The sequence below is a fragment of the Sminthopsis crassicaudata genome, chromosome 1 (assembly GCF_048593235.1).
Source record: "Sminthopsis crassicaudata isolate SCR6 chromosome 1, ASM4859323v1, whole genome shotgun sequence".
Lineage (NCBI taxonomy): Eukaryota > Metazoa > Chordata > Mammalia > Dasyuromorphia > Dasyuridae > Sminthopsis > Sminthopsis crassicaudata.
This window is the reverse complement of record NC_133617.1, coordinates 299876155-299894441: the sequence shown is the minus strand read 5'-3', so window position 1 is coordinate 299894441 and position 18287 is coordinate 299876155. Positions and strand designations below refer to the sequence as shown.

General features: G+C 34.3%; 1 protein-coding gene across 1 annotated transcript in view; it reads left to right on the top strand.

Moving 5' to 3' along the window:
- SERPINB5 (serpin family B member 5) overlaps window positions 1-6794 on the top strand; it is a 33942-nt gene extending 27148 nt beyond the window's left edge. Inside the window, exons 5-7 of the mRNA XM_074279025.1 lie at window positions 658-800; window positions 4497-4664; window positions 5255-6794. Coding sequence (XP_074135126.1) covers window positions 658-800; window positions 4497-4664; window positions 5255-5647 — 704 coding nt within the window. The 3' untranslated portion in view covers window positions 5648-6794. The remainder of the gene's footprint in view (window positions 1-657; window positions 801-4496; window positions 4665-5254) is intronic.
- Window positions 6795-18287: the final 11493 nt, after the last annotated feature.

The window sequence follows — 18287 nt, the reverse complement described above, 5'->3', positions numbered from 1 at the left end:
TGTCATTTACTCTATCTACCCTATAATCTTTCACTTTAACTCAAAAAGCAATCTCTCCCTTCCCCTCACAACAAATTTAATTGTTTTGGCTTTCTTTGATAGCCTCAGTTCATTCTGAGCTTTAGCATTACATGTGATTTGTAATTTCAGAGCTTGAATTAGCCTTAAACATTATCTAGTCCAACTCTTTTATTTGAAATATGAAAAAAGAGACTGATAAGTGATTTGCCCAAATGCCATACAGAGAATCCAAGTCAGAAGTGTGACTGGCTCCCAAACTCAAGTTTTTTTCTATGTACAGTTCTGTGCATGGCAATGTTTATGTCCTTTGGCTCCTGCTTCCCTGAATATCCCTGATTAGTAGAGATGCCTGCTATTTCTATGCTAATGTGTAAATAAGGAAGTCTTGCTATATTGCTTCTCTTTCCTCAAAGAAATTTTCTCAGCCAGTTAAGTGGAAATTTTGAATATATTGTATACTTCCTCTCCTATTCCCACTCCCCAAAATCATGGACATCCTACCCAAGATTATCTGAGGAAGAAGGTAGAAGTATTGAATGACTTCACCTCCCTTTTCATAAAGCTATAAGTAAATAATGTCAAATTTGGAAAATTCATTTTGTGAAATTTATGTGGGTTTTAAAAATATCTTTTCAGGACATTTTGAAAACTTGTTGACTGAGGACAATGTAAATGATCAAACCAAGATCCTTGTGGTGAATGCAGCCTATTTCATAGGAAAATGGATGAAGAAGTTTCCTGAATCTGAAACAAAAGAATGTCCATTTAGAATCAACAAGGTATGTGCTCCAATATTATGTGTTAATTATCAAAAGCTGAACTAGGGGAGATTTTTTTAGGATTTATATTTCAGTGGGGGAAGTCCCATATAGTTATAGCTCTTAGAAAAGGACCCAAATTAACTGGAACTTTAAAAAAATAATAATTCTTCAGATTATAATGAACTACTGGTACACCTATATTTCAAGCCTTGCTTTTGGATATTGCCACTATCAGTCACTGACATTTTGAGTGCCTTTGTTCATCTATGAAATGGGAGTAGTCTTATTTTGATTTGTAAAATAGCTGAACCATTTGATAAATATAAGATGTAGATGTCATATGTGGCTGGAATAGTAATATACCTAGCACATATCCTCCCCCAGCTTTATCCAATGGAAATTTTAATTCCTGTTAGAAAGGAAAGCAGGAGGTTGAATCTGGAAATTGGTCACTACTCTGATATTTTTAGAAAGAACGGATATTGGACTCGAATTATTTCTTTCTTTCCCCTTAAATATTATTAGTCTAAGGGATTTAATTTTTAGGTTCAATTTAAATTCCTGATTGAGATATCTAAAAAGATAAAGGATTATTACAAACTTTAATAGCCAAGGCTTGACTCCCTTCTCATCAAATGCTAAGTCCACAATGAATACACATAGTAAATGGCAAATAAATCTATTTATATAAGTCAGTAGCAAAACAGAACTCAGAGAGGATACAGAAGAAAATGTGTGTATGTATATATGTGTATATGTGTGTATATATATATATATGTATATTTGAGGGAAAAGGGTACACATATACACACAAACGCACACTTACTGGACAATACACACAGTAAATGAGTTTTCCCATTGGGAATAGGGTAACTAGGCTCAACTAAGAGAGAGAATCCCTGATTTTACCTCAAGGGAAATTCCCTAAAGTCTCCAGAGCAGCAAACTATGATGGAAGCTGTTAGCTCTTATGTTTGCTTTTTCCTGAAGTTTTTCTCTTTTCATGGTCTTGAAGAGAGATTGGAATCTTGAACAACTTTTATATCCATCCTGGAAGCTGGAAGAACCCAAAGAGAAAGAAGAGACTGAATTTATCCTATATCTTGCTCTTGTCAATTCTACCCTGCCCTTTACACAGGCCTGGGGCAGGAATCTCTACAAATGAGGAAAGAGTCTCATATCAGTGGGCTCTGGGGCTTGGGTGACATTAAAAAAAAAAAAAAAAGACATTAAAACACATATTAAAATTTTTACATTCACAAAAGGTAAGTATGTGTCTGAGGCTAAAAGCAGATTTGAAATCAAAGCCAAAATGCAAGGCACATCTGAGAGGTAACTTTAAGAACATAATTTACTTCTTTTTCCTTATTTCAAAAATCAGTATAATGATACCTGATAGCTACTAGAATACAAGGCTAATAGCTCATAGCAAATAATGAAACTAGGACTCAGTTACATTTGTAAAATAATTAATCAAGAAAATAAAAGTTGTTATTTCTCACAAAAAAGGTCAGGCCCCCTGGTTTACACAATATCAGTGGTACAGACTATAGCGAAGAATATCTGCTTACTCTTTCACCAAAGATGGAGTGCCTGATATGTCGAAGGGGGAAAACCCAATTTTTTTTCTAAGTCTTTATAAACAAATCCCCCAGTTTTCAAAATGTTTAGTGAATTATGTTTTTATTATTTCCTTTCATTCTGAGATGTAAGCTACTGAAGTTTATACAAATCTTGTTGTGAGTTAGGGAGGTACCGTAGTGACTCAAACCTGCCATTAAATGGCACCCTTTAGCAGGAATGTCAGTCATAAGCTTAAAGAAACAAATTATAATTAGACAGTAATGGAGGGAGAGGTAGAAGAGGGAGAGGTCAGAACATCCTTGACTTTTTTTTTTTTCTCAAATCTCCATGGGCTTTCCAGTTTTGAATTGTCAAAAATATGAACGAATACTCTTTGAGATGAGGAAAAACCTTAGGACTCCAGCTTTCTCATTTATTAAATTTTAAAACTTCAAGCTGGATCCAGGCTTAATATCCTGTCTCTATGAACAGAATTAATAAGGGACTAGAATGTCAACGATCATTCTCTGTTTTCCCTAATAGGGCAATAAAATGTCACTGGAAGACTCTGGTGATGCTTTTTTCCTGAGGATAGCAGAAGCTATTACTTTCCTGTGATTGCCTGGATTTCTGTCAGTCCTTGCACTTTTGAGTCACATTATTAAAGCTTTTCTCACATCTTATGCCATCTCCTTCAAGGCTTGCCCTAAATTTTTGAAACTATTTATGAGTAGTTTAGTACATCTGGCTATTCCTACATAGGTGACCCAAATTCAGTTCTAGCATATGAAATAAATGAAGCTTTTGGGAAACCATAACATCATCTAAATTTAGGGTTTGTCAATTATTTAACTGGATAGAGATCTTAAAATTGAAGTTTAATCCCTGACCCATTTTAAGTATAGTAAATCCAGGGAAAGAACCTGGTCATCTACTTTACCCAACCTGACTGTAGAGTTTTCTGGTCATATGAAGAAAGGGAAGGAAGTGACTGCCTTCCAGTGATTTGGAAATGGCCTTGAATATCTTTCCTGATGACTTAACATGGACATTGAATTTTTTTATCAGTAAAATTCCAAACCTTTCAAAAGGCAATGCCTTAGTGGGAAGGCTGAATCACCGAGCTATCAATTCTTTATTCCATAGTTTGAATTAAATGATCACAGATTAACTAGAGAAGGACACTAAGGCCTGATAATTTTTGATGATGAGTGTGTGTATGTGTGTGTGTGTGTGTGTGTGTGTGTGTGTGTGTGTGTGTTGTGTGAATGGAGCAAGGAAAAAGATATATGGAAATGATGTCAAAGTATATTAAAGCTGGAAGGTATCTTAGGGACCTTTTAATTCATATTTTGCAGAGGAATAAAAGTGAGTTCCTTAGAAGTTTAAGTGATTCACTCAAGTTATTCATTTAGTTTATGAGCTAATGGTTGTGCTGAGACTAGAATCTGGGTTTTGGTTCCTAATCTAATATTCTTTTCTACTACACCATGTGATAAGGGAATAGTAGGAAGGAATACTTTTTTAAAGAAGGAAACAGATGAGCAAACATAAACTAGCTATTGTTGGCTCTCAGAGCCAACTTCATTCAGTGGTTTCCAGAAGGAATGCAATCAGGTTTAGCATCAATCTGCTCTAGTTTACAAGGAAATTCTTTTGTAAAATATTTATTAAAAAAACATGAAATTTTGCATTATTATTGGCATTTAAGTTAGTTCCATCAGGAATAATGGGAGAATAGGCAGCATAGTTTTAATAGAGAGAAAAAAAGTAGAAAATGACCTAGGAATAAAGAGCCTGGGGATTTTATTCTTAGCACAGAAAGCATTGAACTATATGATCTTGACTAAGGAATGTAATCTCCATGAACATCAGTTTCTGGATATGTAAAAATGAAATTTGGACTAAACAAAGGGTTATTAAACTGTTATATTCACAGCATTTATATCTTAACAAATAAAATAAGTCCAGTTTTGCCTTACTATGTGAGGTTTAAATGTTCTGTGGGATTTTAGGGCATTGTCTTATTTGGAAGTAGGTAGAGAGACTAGATATTGTTTTTAAGCCTCTGATAAAGGCAAATTAATTTGTGTACATATGCTGTTTTTCCTGATTGTGGCAAAAACCCAACATGTTTCCTATGTTTGACAGACAGAAACCAAACCAGTGCAAATGATGAATATAGAAGCTACATTTTGTATGGGCAACATCAAAGACATGAACTGCAAGATCATAGAACTTCCCTTTCAAAACAAGCACCTAAGCATGCTCATTTTACTACCAAAAGATATAGAGGATGATTCAACTGGATTGGAAAAGGTATGGAATATAGGTGATGATTTAACATACAACAACTATATTGTAAGGGGGGAAATAGTGAACTAATCCATTTGGGGATTTGATGAAACCTAAGTTGTCTTGATGGGGAGCAACTATATAGCCCAGTAGATAGAGTCCCATAATGGGAGTCAGGGAGACTTATCTTTCTGAGTTCAGATAATGGACTCAGATACTTAGCTGTGTAACCATGGGCAAGTCACTTAAGCCTATTTGCTTTATTTTCTCATCTGTATAATGAGCTAGAGAAGGAAATGGCAAAAACATTCCATTATCTTTGCTAAGAAAAATCCATCACCTCAATTTATTTTTTTATATCTACTTAGATGTGCATATATTATTTTTATTGGTTGACTATAAATTCCATAAAGACAGGGACAGTGTTGTGGGTTTTTTGTTTGTTTGTATCTCTAGTTCCTTTCCCAGTTCCTGGCATATAATAGGTACTTAATAAGTATTTATTGATTGATAGGTCATTTTCATTTTTGAGATTGAGGTAAAAAAGGATTTTTTTTCCTTTTATGCCCCTTGGTAATAAAATACTTTGCTTTTTTTTTTTCTTCTTCTTTTAGGTTGAGAAAGAGCTCACCCCTGAGACTCTGCAGGAGTGGACCAACCCCAGTACAATGGCTAGCACCAAAGTGAAACTTTCAATGCCCAAATTTAAGGTGGAAAAAATAATTGACCCTAAAACAGATCTGGAGAGCCTTGGAATGAAAAATGTCTTTGATGAAAGTGCAAGTGATTTCTCAGGGTTGTCAGAGACTAAGGGAGTGGCTTTGTCTAATGTCATCCACAAAGCCTGTTTAGAAATAACAGAAGATGGTGGTGATTCTATAGAAGTACCAGGATCTCGAATCCTGCAACATAAAGATGAATTTAATGTTGATCACGCATTTATTTATATCATCAGGCACAACAAAACACGCAATATCATTTTTTTTGGAAAATTCTGTTCTCCTTAATCAACCCTGTCTGTCTTTTACACAGATATAGGCTTCTATAAACTTTGCACCCAGAGAATTACTTTCTAACTTTGGCATATTATTAATATTTTTGGAGCAGAGAGCAATAAATACTTTTCATATGCAGTCATCACATACAACACCCCTCTTTTTTAAAGTTATTTTTTATTTTACTCCTTTCTCAATAAAAAGAGAACAAGGTGGATTTTTTAGCAAAAAATATAAATATACATATTTATTTGAAAATTATTTTTTAGGGATTACTCTCAAACATGGCAGAGAAGTCACCTACAGGGGATCAGCTTCCACCATTGATGTTTCAGATGCAGCAAAGGCTAGTTCTAGGTGCAGATTTAGATGGAGTTAAAGATTTCATGTATTGTGATTCACTAATGTTAGTATAGAGGGCTGGGAATACAGGGATCTGTGGCAAACTGTAGAAGCCATACAAAATTGGAACTTGACCAATTTTTATCATTAGGTTCAGTTCTGCTTAGTGACTCTAACTAGAGCATAAAGCAGTCTGTTTTTGTAGCAGGAGTTAGAGTATATGCTCTGATGATAAGATCAGACCTACTCAGAAAGTGAACTCTTTATTAGAGTGTTATCTGGTTGGTGCTGTGCACACCAAAAAATAGCTGTGGATTCCAGCTAACAAACAAAATAGTTTTGGACACCTGATGTCAGATTCCTCCAATGCTTGTAATCACATGTAATTTGAAATAAAAAGACTTTTTGAGCTTGGGAAGAAAAAGGGCTGGAAAAATTGGTCTCTTGTCTGGCATGGTGTTGGGAAAACAAGGGATCATGGTAGGTTTTTGCAGAATAAAACAAATAATTAAAGGCTCTTCACTCTAACATTTTATAATTTTTCTAACTCAAGGGTCTGATTTAATGAAGATTTTGTTGGGATTTGGAATCAATGGGGTATTTGTAAAGCAAATCTGTTAAGTTACTAGAACAACATCCATCCATCTGTTAATTCTGGACAAAATATGATTCCTTGATTAATGGGTTACTTTGTGAGTGGTATCCTCTGTTGAGTGTCCTATAAATAGGTTTAATTTTCATCTCCATTTTCTTGTTGCATTTGTTTGGTATTGAGTTCACCTTATCCTATTCAGAATAAAAATTTTATTAAATTAAATGTCTATTGTTTTATTTCTTGCCTGCCATTTATTCTATGACTTTACATAATATTGTCTTTTTTAAATTTCACAAGCAAGCTTTAATGTAGGGGGAAAATAAATAGGAATATCAATGATGAAGAGAGGTCCAACTCTCTAAATTTCCAGATATGAAACTTTGAGGCTCCATCCTCAAAAAAATAATGATAATCTACTGTGTTTGAGGCTTTGAGATAAAATTATTTACAAAAAGGTATGTGACAAGGCTCCTGTCTTCAAGAAGTTGATAATTTAAAAAAAATGTTAAAAATCAATACAATCTGAGATAATATAGGACTGAATTTCAGAATCTTAAGGATTAGAAGCTTAGAGGTGATTTAGTTTAACTCATGGATGATTAAGAATATAACATATCCAGTAAGCAGTAAGGTTAATGAGGAGTTATCCATTTGCATAACTCTAGTTATAGTTTTTCTTGACAGTAAAGCTAAATTTATTTCTTTGTAATTTCCAATTAGTGCTCCTCATTCTACCTTCTGGGACAAATTTAATTCCTTTTTCATATGAAATTATCTGTCATGTCCTCCACCCTTCCCCTGGACCATTCTTTTCTTTTTTCAGAGTAAATACCCATCTTCTAGAAATTCCTACAACTGAACTTTGTAAGCATAATTTTGAGGCCCTTCACTAACCCTTTTTCCCATACTCTCCTATTTACCAAAATGTAGTGTATGCAAATGAACACAATACTGCAGATATAGATAAAGCATTTGGACGTTGTCTCTCAACCCATCCCACCGTTACATTAAACTGTCACACTCTAAAATCATCAGATCTCTGACATACAAACCGTTCTCTAGCCCTGATTTCCTCATATATTTTAGAACCTCAGTTAATTTCAAGGCCCAAGTGTGAGACTTCACACCTATATCTTTTATATTTCATCTTATAAGATTTGACCCTGAAACCCATCAATACCTTTTTGAATTCTGATGCAATATGTTTACTATTCCTTTCAGATTTGTATTAACAGTAAATTAAATAAATATGTCATCTATGACTTTGTCACTTTTCTAATGACCAAGATCATGGGACAGAACCCAAAGCAAGAGACCATTTCTACTCAGCTCCTATGCCATAAGGCCAACTCTGCCTAAAGAGAAATGTTTACAAAAGTCAGAATACTATAATATACATGCCATGTGTACTAAACAATTTGTAGTATTACTTTTTGTAATCAAAAAAACTAGAAAGAATGTAGATTTCCTTCAAATGGGAAATTGCTGCACAAATTGTGGTTTATGAAAATAAAAGAATATCACTGTGATATAATAATAAAGAAAAAATAGTAGAGAACTAGTAAACATGGGGGACAGAGAAATGAGACAAGACACTCTTGTTACAGAGCAGAGAATAAAACTAGAAAAATAAAACAAAATACATGATTTTAATAATGAAAATGAAGTTGAAACTAAAATTCAGCTTAACTGAGATGAAATGCAGTAATGACCATGGAGAACATATAATTAGACACAATTCTCTCAAACAAGACACTGAAGACTATAAGAACAAAATCTTGCATATTCTTGGAGCTATGATTGCTGTTAGACAATTTTGTTTAATTGCTTTTTTTTGTTGTTGTTATAAGAGTTTTATGTTGCAGATGAGGTGGGGTAGGGTATGTTGAGGAAAAGACTGATTTTTTTTTTTTTTTTTTAAGTATCAAGAAAATTAAAAAAAAAAATGATAGCTGTGGTCAGGAAAGACTTGGAATTGGTAAACCAATGTAGCTAGAGTGCCATCTAGTGAGCTCAGGTATATTTCACCTTTTCATCTTTTGTATTCAATGAACTTTATTCTCCAGGTGACAAGAGGAAGACATTTGAGGCATGTAGTTGAAATGGCATTTGAGAGTTGTATTTGAGTTCCCCAAAATTTTGAACTACATATTAAAAAATGGCTTAACATTTATCGGCCTTTTATAGGTTAATAAATTAGACCAAAGTCCTTTGAATCTGAAGAAAATTAAATTCAGAATGAGACTTCAAGCAAGTCATTTCACTGGGTCCTCAGTTTCTTCATGTTTAAAATAAGAAGTTTGAATTATATTAACTCCAAGTCTTTTTCTAGTTCCCAATCTATGATCTTATATATAAGGCAGAATACCTACTGTTAGTTAAATGACAATATATATTGTAAAAAGCCCTAAATAGGAACATAGATCTAGACTTGGAAGATGAAAACTACTTAATTTAACCCCTTCATCTTACAGAAGAAGAAATCGACCTCTTGGGGAAATTAAAATGGGAGATCTGGATCTACATCTTAGTTATTATTATTTACAAAACATTTAATCTTTGTAGGTTTATTTCCACAATGGTAAAATGTGAGAGTTGTACTCTAAGCTTCTTTTCAGCTCTGATCTATGATCCTATAATACAGAAAAATCATTGTTTATAAGTGCAATTGCAAGAAGCAGATTTTAGAATTCAGATTCTGGGTTTTACAGCATAAAATGAGAACTAAATGTATTCTGTCTGGATTCAGTCTTCCAACTAAAGGGCACTGGCCAGTTAGGTCCCTAAAGAACAAGACTTCTTCTCTTTTTGAAGTTCTATGGGTAATCCTGAGTGGACAGAGTTTCTGGTCCTTTCATTCATGAGCTCCCATATTATATGCTTTCTAATAGCAATCAACAAACTAGCCTCAATTTTTTCAAAAGAAATACTGAGAAAAATAGAAGCTCCAAAAAATTTTTCCAAATTGCAGATATACTCTCCCGCTTGCATATGCAGTCCCTTTGAAAAGTGAATTCAAATTTAAAGCACACGGTAGTGAGACACACATATAGGGAACATGTGAGGCCAAGGGAAATTTCATGACTTCCAATCTTGGGAATCTTTTTCTCCCTTTATGGAGTCTGTATGTTCCTAATGCTTCTTGTATCTCCTGCTTAATCTTGAGTCTGCCCTGGAATTGTGTAGTAAATAGAGAGGGAGGGAGAAACAATTTGTAACTCAAAATCTTACAAAAATGAAATAATTACATGTTTTACATGTAATTGGAAAAAAAAAACATAAGTAGCAGGGTCTGTATCTTTTAAATTAATTGTAGCTCCACCATTTATCAATGGACCTAGCTCAAAGTAATTGCTTGATAAATGTTTTTATTTTTTCATTCCTTCATTAAAAAAAGAAATCAATGTGTATATATAGGGAATTCAATGATCAATTTAGATAAAAAAATAAAGAAGATGAATCAAGTCCAGATAACAGAGAATAAATATAAAAATGTAGTATAATCAATCCTATAGAAAGAATATCAGGAATGTTAAAATTCAAATAATTTGAGGCTGGGGAAAAATAGGATAAAAAAAAGACTGATTTTTTTAAAGAAAAAAATATCAAAGAAGGGTACAAAATTTCTGTGGAGTAGTTGGGGGGGGTAATGATAATTAATGTAACCTTTTTATCCCTACTTTAAGCCTCCTATATCTTTCCTTCCTCCAGCTCTCTCAGCTGAGATCCTTTCATATTTTATAGAAAAAAATTGAAGCAGTCCACCATGAACTTTATTTTTTTCATTCTTCCTCATCTATCACCCAGAAGTCTTCTGTCACTATATCCTCCTTCACCCCATCTCATATGAGGAAGTGGCCCAACTCCTTATTAAAGTTAACTGCTTACTTGCTCAACCAATCCCATTCCATTCCATCTCCTCCAATGGAGATTGCCTTCTCTGTAATTCTCATTCTTTCACTTATTTTCAATCTCTTCCTTTCTAGTGGCTCATTTCCTACTATCTATGGATGTTCTCATGTCTCTCCTATTATGAAAAATTCCTCGTTTGATCCTTCTATCCTCACTAACTATAGTTCTAAATCTATAGCTAAACTCCTCAAAAAGGCCATCTACAATAGATACTTCTACTTCTTCTCCTTTCACTCTCTTCTTGACTCCTGATGATCTGACTTTGGACCTTAATCACTGGATGGAAATTGCTCTCTCAAAAGTTATTTGCTGAATCCAAAAACCTTTTCTTATTCCTTATTTTCCTTGACCTTTCTGCAGCCTTTGAATCTGTTTATATTCTCTCTTCCAACTATTTTTCAGACATCTCAAACTAGATGTCCAATCAACATCTTAAACTCTATGCCCAAAGTGGAACTTATCTTTCCTCACTATTTTCTCATTACTGTAGAAGTCAACACAATTCTCTCAGTCTCTCAGGCTTACAAGCTAGGTATCATTCTGGATTTTTTACTATCTCTCATCTTCCATATCCAATCTATTGCCAAGGCCTATTGATTTTACCTTTGCAACAAATTTCAAATACACCCTCATTCTTTTTTCTGACACTGCTACCACTCTGGTGCAGGTCTTTTATCATCTTATGTCTTAATTATTGTAATAACCTGCTGATGGGTCTGCATGCTCAAGTTTCTTCTTACTCTAATCGATCCTTCTTTCAGTCTTTAAAATGATTTTTGATTATCTCACTATGTCTTCATCCTCCCATCCTGAACCCTCCATAAATCCAGTAGTTGCCTCTAGGATCAAGTAGAAAGTCCTCTGGCATATAAAAGTCTTTTATAATACTGTCTGATAGTGACGCTGGTCTCTTGGTTGTTCCATAGATAACATAGTCTATCCCTCAGTTTTGGGTATTTTCTCTAGTTATCCCTCATTCTTAGAATTCTCTCCCCCTTTGCTTTGAATACTGCCCTCCCTGGCTTCTAACTAAATTCCATCTTCTACAGAAAATCTTTCCCAACCTCTTAATTTCAATGCCCTTTTTTCTATTAATTATTTTCTATTTACTCTTATATAACTTGCTTTGTATATAATTATTTACATGTTTTCTCTTCCAACATATTGTAAGCTCCTTGAAGGCAGGAATTGTTTTTTTTTATTTCTTTTTGTGTCCTCAGAACTTAGTACAGTTCCTGGAACATAGTAAATGCTTAATACAAGTTTATTTATTTATGGATTGATGCAACTCTTTGTTCAAAACGTATGTGCATAAGACTTCCATTGATGGATGTTGATTTCTCAGTGAGAAGGTATAGAGTTGGCAAAAAGTTGGGGAAAGAGAGAAGACAATGAGGTTCCAGTTTCTCTTTAGAGAGAGATATCTCTGAAGGAAGAGAAAAACTCTGGGAAGAAGCTGATGTTTAGAGGAGTCAGTACCTTGATTGTGTCTTCTTTGGAAACCAGGAGACAGGCTCTTCTCTCAAGATGTCTGCCCCTTATGCAGCCTCAGAAATTGGCAAAAAAAAAAAAAAAAAAAAAAAGTTTATATCTTATATAAATACACTTTTTTTTACATCTTTACATTTTCCCCAGTATTCTCTTCTTCACTCATTTCAAAGAGAGATCCCTTATACAAATATAAAAATTAAAAAAAGGAAAAATCAACAGTTGATCAGTACACTGAAAAATTGGAAAACTTTTGCAATGTGCAATATCTATGGATGTTTCTTTCTATTCCAGATAAGGAGTAGATTAGGAATGTTCTTTTATGTTTCTTCTTTTGAATTATGCTTGATCTTTATATAATTTTTCCATGTTCATTTTTGATTGTATGTGTGCATATGTATGTGTGTGTGTTTGTTCTTTCCACTTACATTGTTAATGTCATTGTATACATTGTTTTCTTGGCTCTGCTTACAGAATAGTAACATTCTTTTACATTCATGTACTATACTTTGTATAGCTGTTTTCTCATCAATAGACAACTACTTTGTTTCTAATTTTTTTCTATCATACAAAGTGATACTAAAAGTACTTTGGCATATAAAGGGGCTTCTTATTGACGAGTTCCTTAAAGTTTAAATCCAGTTGTTTAACATTGGACTGAATCCAAAAAGATGAAATTCAATAAAGATAAAGGTAAAATCTTTCACTGAGTAAAAAAAAAAATCAGCTTCCTAAGTATAAAACAGAAGAAGCATGATCAGATGGCAGTTGTTCTGGAAAAAAAATCTGGAGGTTTTTGATGTTCTGCCAACTCAGCATGTGTCAGTAGAATGACGTAAAAGCTAAATAGACTAATTTGGCTTTGGGTTGCATTAAGAGAGACATAATTTCCAGGGAAAAGGAGAAAGTCCCATTGGGCTCTGTCCTCATTGGACTTCATTTGCAGCATTATATTCAATTTTGGGTAATGTGGCTTAAGCAAGATATTGTTAAGCTAGAGAGCAAAGGGGGGCAACATGTTGGTGAAGAACCCTGAGACCATGTTATATGAACACAAGTTGAAGGAATTACAGATATTTAGCCTGTATAGACTATATAGAAGAGGCCCCTCTCAACCCTCAGACCTTTAACATTGTCATGTGATCTATTGATATACCCTCAGGACTATTCTAGGCTTTGCTATCCATCCTGTTACTGAACTGAAAGGACCATTAGACCTTTCACTATGTTTCTATGTGTGTTTCTCATTTGGAAAGTGAGTTCCTTGAAAGCATGTTTCACTTTTCTACTAATATTCCCAGTGTTTAGCATAATACTTGTTTCATTCAAAGTATTAAGTGATATTCATTCATTCATTAATTCTCATTCATTTATTAACTTGTTCATATTTATTCAAAATGATGGAGAAGGGGTTCTTTATAATTTCTAGACATATAACTTCTTAACCAGTGAAATTCTTAACTTTAAACCCAATTTAGTCTACCCCCACTCAGTTCCCTTCTCCAAGATTCAGTATCTTATCCTTCACTGCCCTGCTTCATTCAGTGAACCTCTATTAAAGTCTCATATTTGTCAGCCTCAGAGATGGTTGGTACTGGGTTCAGGAGATCTTTTGCCTTTAAAGATACCAAGTGCTGCTTCCATTTTTGAGGTTGGTATATGGTAAGATCTAAGCCTTTTCAAACTTTACTGGCTATATCTATATATGAAAGGCCAGGAATGTGGCTAGACCACTTTCCTCCAGAAATTTTCCTCACCTAATTATCTATATAAGAGAACAGAAAAGGCTTGGAGTTGAAAAACTGGGGAACCCTGAACCTCAGAGCTATTTGGAAGTTATTTGATTGTACTTTCACAAGAATAATGAGCAGGTAGAGACTGGTCTTCAGAGATTCAAATCAGGAGGTACATGAGATATCTGTCAGAGTGAAACTGCCAATGGAGACTTTACATTCAGAGACCAAGAAGCTTTGCTTAAAGAAAAGTCAGAAGGAAGCTGAGCACTAGCTTTTCAACAAGGAATGTCTATGGTCTTTGTTCTAAAGGGATTTGTGACTAGAACTGAGAACCTCATAGCCTTCTCTTGCAAAAGACAAAAAAAAAAAAAATATGGAGAAGTTCTCTTTTCTCCTCCTTGTTGCTAATCTGTGGCTGGAATGAATGCTTTTCTAAAAGAACTATTCAAATAAAGAACTTTAGACTTTGAACTAAATGAGAATAATACTACACTGTTCTCTTGAGGAAGAGGTAGCTAAAAGTCTGCAGCTAGAGCTGAGGGCGAGAAGCTGAGAATCTCCATAGTCACATTTCCAGCAATATTTTGGGAAGTAGCAGACAGAAGAAATCATGGAGAAGTAGATCTCTGGAAAGAAGGTTGATAATACCATTAAGTACACAAAAGACATGCCTTGTTGATACACAGTCACTATGTGTATGCCTCTTCACATATGTTGTGTAGAGGTATCTACTTTTCCCAGGAATGCTGTGTATATTTTGGGAAGGGTGTCCCAGTTTCATGAGTGAGGATATATTTTCTTGTGACTTTTCTTACTATGTCATTTCATTAACTGCCTTTGTGTTGAACTAATTGTGTCATCTAGATAGCTGATCAAATTAAACATATATGTGGAGCTTGTAATCTCTGGTTTTGAGTGGATAAAGACCTAAAAGCACCTTGCATTTGGGATAACCATCTCTAGGTAATCTGCCATGTACATTTATTGGTATCAACTAGGCGCTCTGTCCCTTTCATGCAGAGAGATCAAAGTGTCTTCCTAACAATAATGACTATTCTTTGTTCGTCCCTGGAATGCTGGGGATGAGGAAGGTAGATGTGTTATTTCCTCTTAAAGATAAATATAGAAATTAACTTCATAGCCAACTCTTCTATTAAGTCTTTCCAGACCATTGCAACTACAGTAACATTCTCTTCTTTTGAACTTATAACATCAAAATACCTTCTATCTGTGCTACTTATTTGGCTTTTTATCATGCCATGTGATATTCAAAAGCTACAATTCAATTAAAAAAATATCAATTAAACTTTTATTATATATGGCACACTGTGAGGTTCTGGGAATAGAAAGATAAAAATTATTCACTCCTTGCCCTTAAGGAATTTACTTATTCCTGGAAATAGAAGGATAAGATATGGACATTTATAAATTTCCAGGCATGAGGACAAGAGAGACATCTGAAATGTTTTAGGAAAATATAAATTTTTTTTATTTTAGTTGGCATATTAGCGAAGACTATTCAAAGAGGATCATATCAAAGTCAAACTATGAAGGAATAGAGAGCCTGGAAAAGGAGGAATTAAGAAGCCAGGGAATCCCAGGCATGGAATACATTTTGCAAAAAATGCAGAGAAGTAGAGTACAACATATTAGTGGGAAATAACTACTACTAGTAGTCATATATGTATGTGTATGTATGTCATATATGAAAGTGTATGATATGAATCAAGGTTGGAAAGGTAGCTTTGAACCAGATTGTAGAGAACCAGTTAAGAATTTTGTGTTTTATCTCATGCGCAATAGTGAACCACTGAAATTTTTTTGAGATGAGCAATGGCTTCCTATCATTTATTACTGGTGATTGAAAGGGAATCCTCGAATCTCAGAGTATAAAGGGATTTCCAAGGCCTACTCTTTCAATCTGTGCTTGAATTTCTTCTACAGTATCATCTAAAGAAAGTTGTGCAGACTCTACTAGTGAATAGCCCATTCCACTTTTGGATAGTTCTAGTATCTTGGAAAATTTCCTTCACATTCAGTGTCACACATACTACTTTACTTCTAGCTAGAGTCCTCAATAAATAGAATGAGGCTAAAGGGAGAAACAGTGAGAATTAATGTTTCATGGTGGATTTTGGTTCTAATTATTCAGGTTACTTCCTAGCTGTCTGATTCTGAGCAAGTCACCAAACTTCTCTAAATCTCAATTTCTTTATCTGAAAAATGATGACGATAATAATGGCATCTGCATCATAGGGTTGTGGTGGAGATTATGTGCAATAATGTATGTGAAGCATTCTACAAATCTCAAAACTACATAAGCTACATTTATAACTGTCTAGTCATTTCAGTCCTGTCTGCTTCTTCAAGACCCCATTTGGGATTTTCTTGGCAAAGATACTGAAGTAGTTTGTCATTTATTTCTCCAGCTCATTTTATAGATGAGGGAACTGAGGCAAACAATTAAGTGACTTGCCTGGGGTCACATAGCTGTATTTGAACTCTGGGCTTCCTGACTTAAGACCTGGTACTTTATCCATTGCATCAGTTAGCTGCCCTAAACTAAATAAGGAGCTACTTTTTGATCGTGTAAGCTCCTTTAAAAGACACAAATTTAAATACTGGAAGATAGTTGTTGGGCTAAAATTCTCTAATTTTTTCAAATGATGCTTATGTACTGTGTTCCGCAAGTTTATAGATAATGAGACAGATTTGAAGGCTATTTCAGTAGTTAAAGTGATGTGCATTTGAACTAGGATTATGGCATCAGGAATTGAAAGAAGGAGATAGAGAAGTTCAGTTCAATTCAATTCAATTCAACAAAAATATTTATTAGTTAGTCACTAATCATTTATCAAGTACCATATGCCAGATAATGAAGTAAGAGCTGGGGCAAGAAAGAAAAGCAAAAAGTTCCTGTCCTCGAAGAGTTTGCAATCAAATGGGAAAGAAATTTACCATTATATTGATGTGTCATTGGGATAGTTAGGTTAAGAAGTCCAGTAGATAGTAAGAAATCTGAAATTGGTGTTTAGGGGATCTATTTTATAAAGGTGATCAATGATCTTATGAGAGGAAGTGAGATCAGTAAGAGGGAGAGTAAAGAGAAAGAAGAGAACAAGATCTAGGAAAGAATTTTGAAGGTTACCCTTACTAAGGGCCAAGAAAAGGATAATGAGTCAGCAAAGGAGAATAGCCTGTTGGATCCACCAGTGTCATGGAAGCCAAGGGAGGAGAAAATACACAGAAGATATGGTTGGGCAAAAGCATTATTAAGATCTGTAGAATGATCAAGAGAGATGAGGATAGAGAAAATACCACTAAGACTAGCAATTAAGAGATTGTACACTGATGACCTTTGAAAGAACAATTTCAAGTAGAGGTTCCTAATTCAGTCTTTGAAGGATTGAAAAGTGAAGATGAAATGGAAAACTATAGTATATTAACTTGAGAAGATGGAAGGGCCATACAGAGAAGTTTTTTTTTTTTTTTTTTTTTTTTAAGAATATGGGATACCTGAGCATATCAGTAGCAAACAGGAAAAGAGGCAGTAGATTGGTAGAGGCTAAATATGAGAGATATATAGGTCTAACTCAGTGGAAAGGAAGGCAAGGCAAGCCAATAAGCATTTATTAACTGCTTATTATTTGCCAAATACTGTGTTGAGTAGTAAGGTTACTGAAACATACAAATAGACAGTTCCTACCTTTAAAGAACTTATGGTCTAATGGAAAAATACAATATACAAAAAGGCATTCACAAACTGAGAGAGGAAGTAGAGGGAAGAAGAAGGGTCATTGCATCAAAGTCTGGAAAGTTAGTGACTGGAAGGTAGTGAAGATTGGCTTCTTTGGAACCCTCTTCAAAATGGAGGCTTTGGAGGAATTTACCAAAGGAAGAAGAAATTAGCATGGTAAAGGGATGTCCCTGGGTGAAAAGGCCACAGGAAAGGATTAATATACCAGTGTGAAGAGTTCTAGTTCCAAGGAACTAGGAAAGTTCCAAGGAACTAGGAAAGTACCAAGGTGAGAGCAATGCTGGGGTACCATGATGGAAAAATCTAGGAAGGGAGATGATTTTCTACAGATCATATTTATACAACTAACTAAAATGTATAAGAAATACAAGAACTTAATCTGCTTACTGTTTGATAATAATTTTAAAAGTTTTTTTTATTTTCAAAAATATGTGCATGGATAATTTTCAACATTCATCCTTGCAAAACTTTATGTTCCAAATTTTTCCCTTTCTTCCCTCCATCCCTTCCCTTAGATAGCAAGTAATCCAATATATGTTAAACATGTGCAATTCTTCTATACATATTCCCACAAATATCATGCTGTACAAGAAAATGGATAATAATTTTTTAAAAAGCATTTGATACACCTTAAATATTTTCTTCATACAAGGTATCCTTCAAGTATATTATAAGACTGCAAAATTCTTGATCAATAAGACTGGAGATAACATTATTCAACAATGCTCTGAAGAGTCACCTCCAGTAAGGCATAAAAGAGGGAGAATATGCTCACCCAGGTAATATGATCATAGTTTTAGAACTGAAAAAGTCTGAGACACT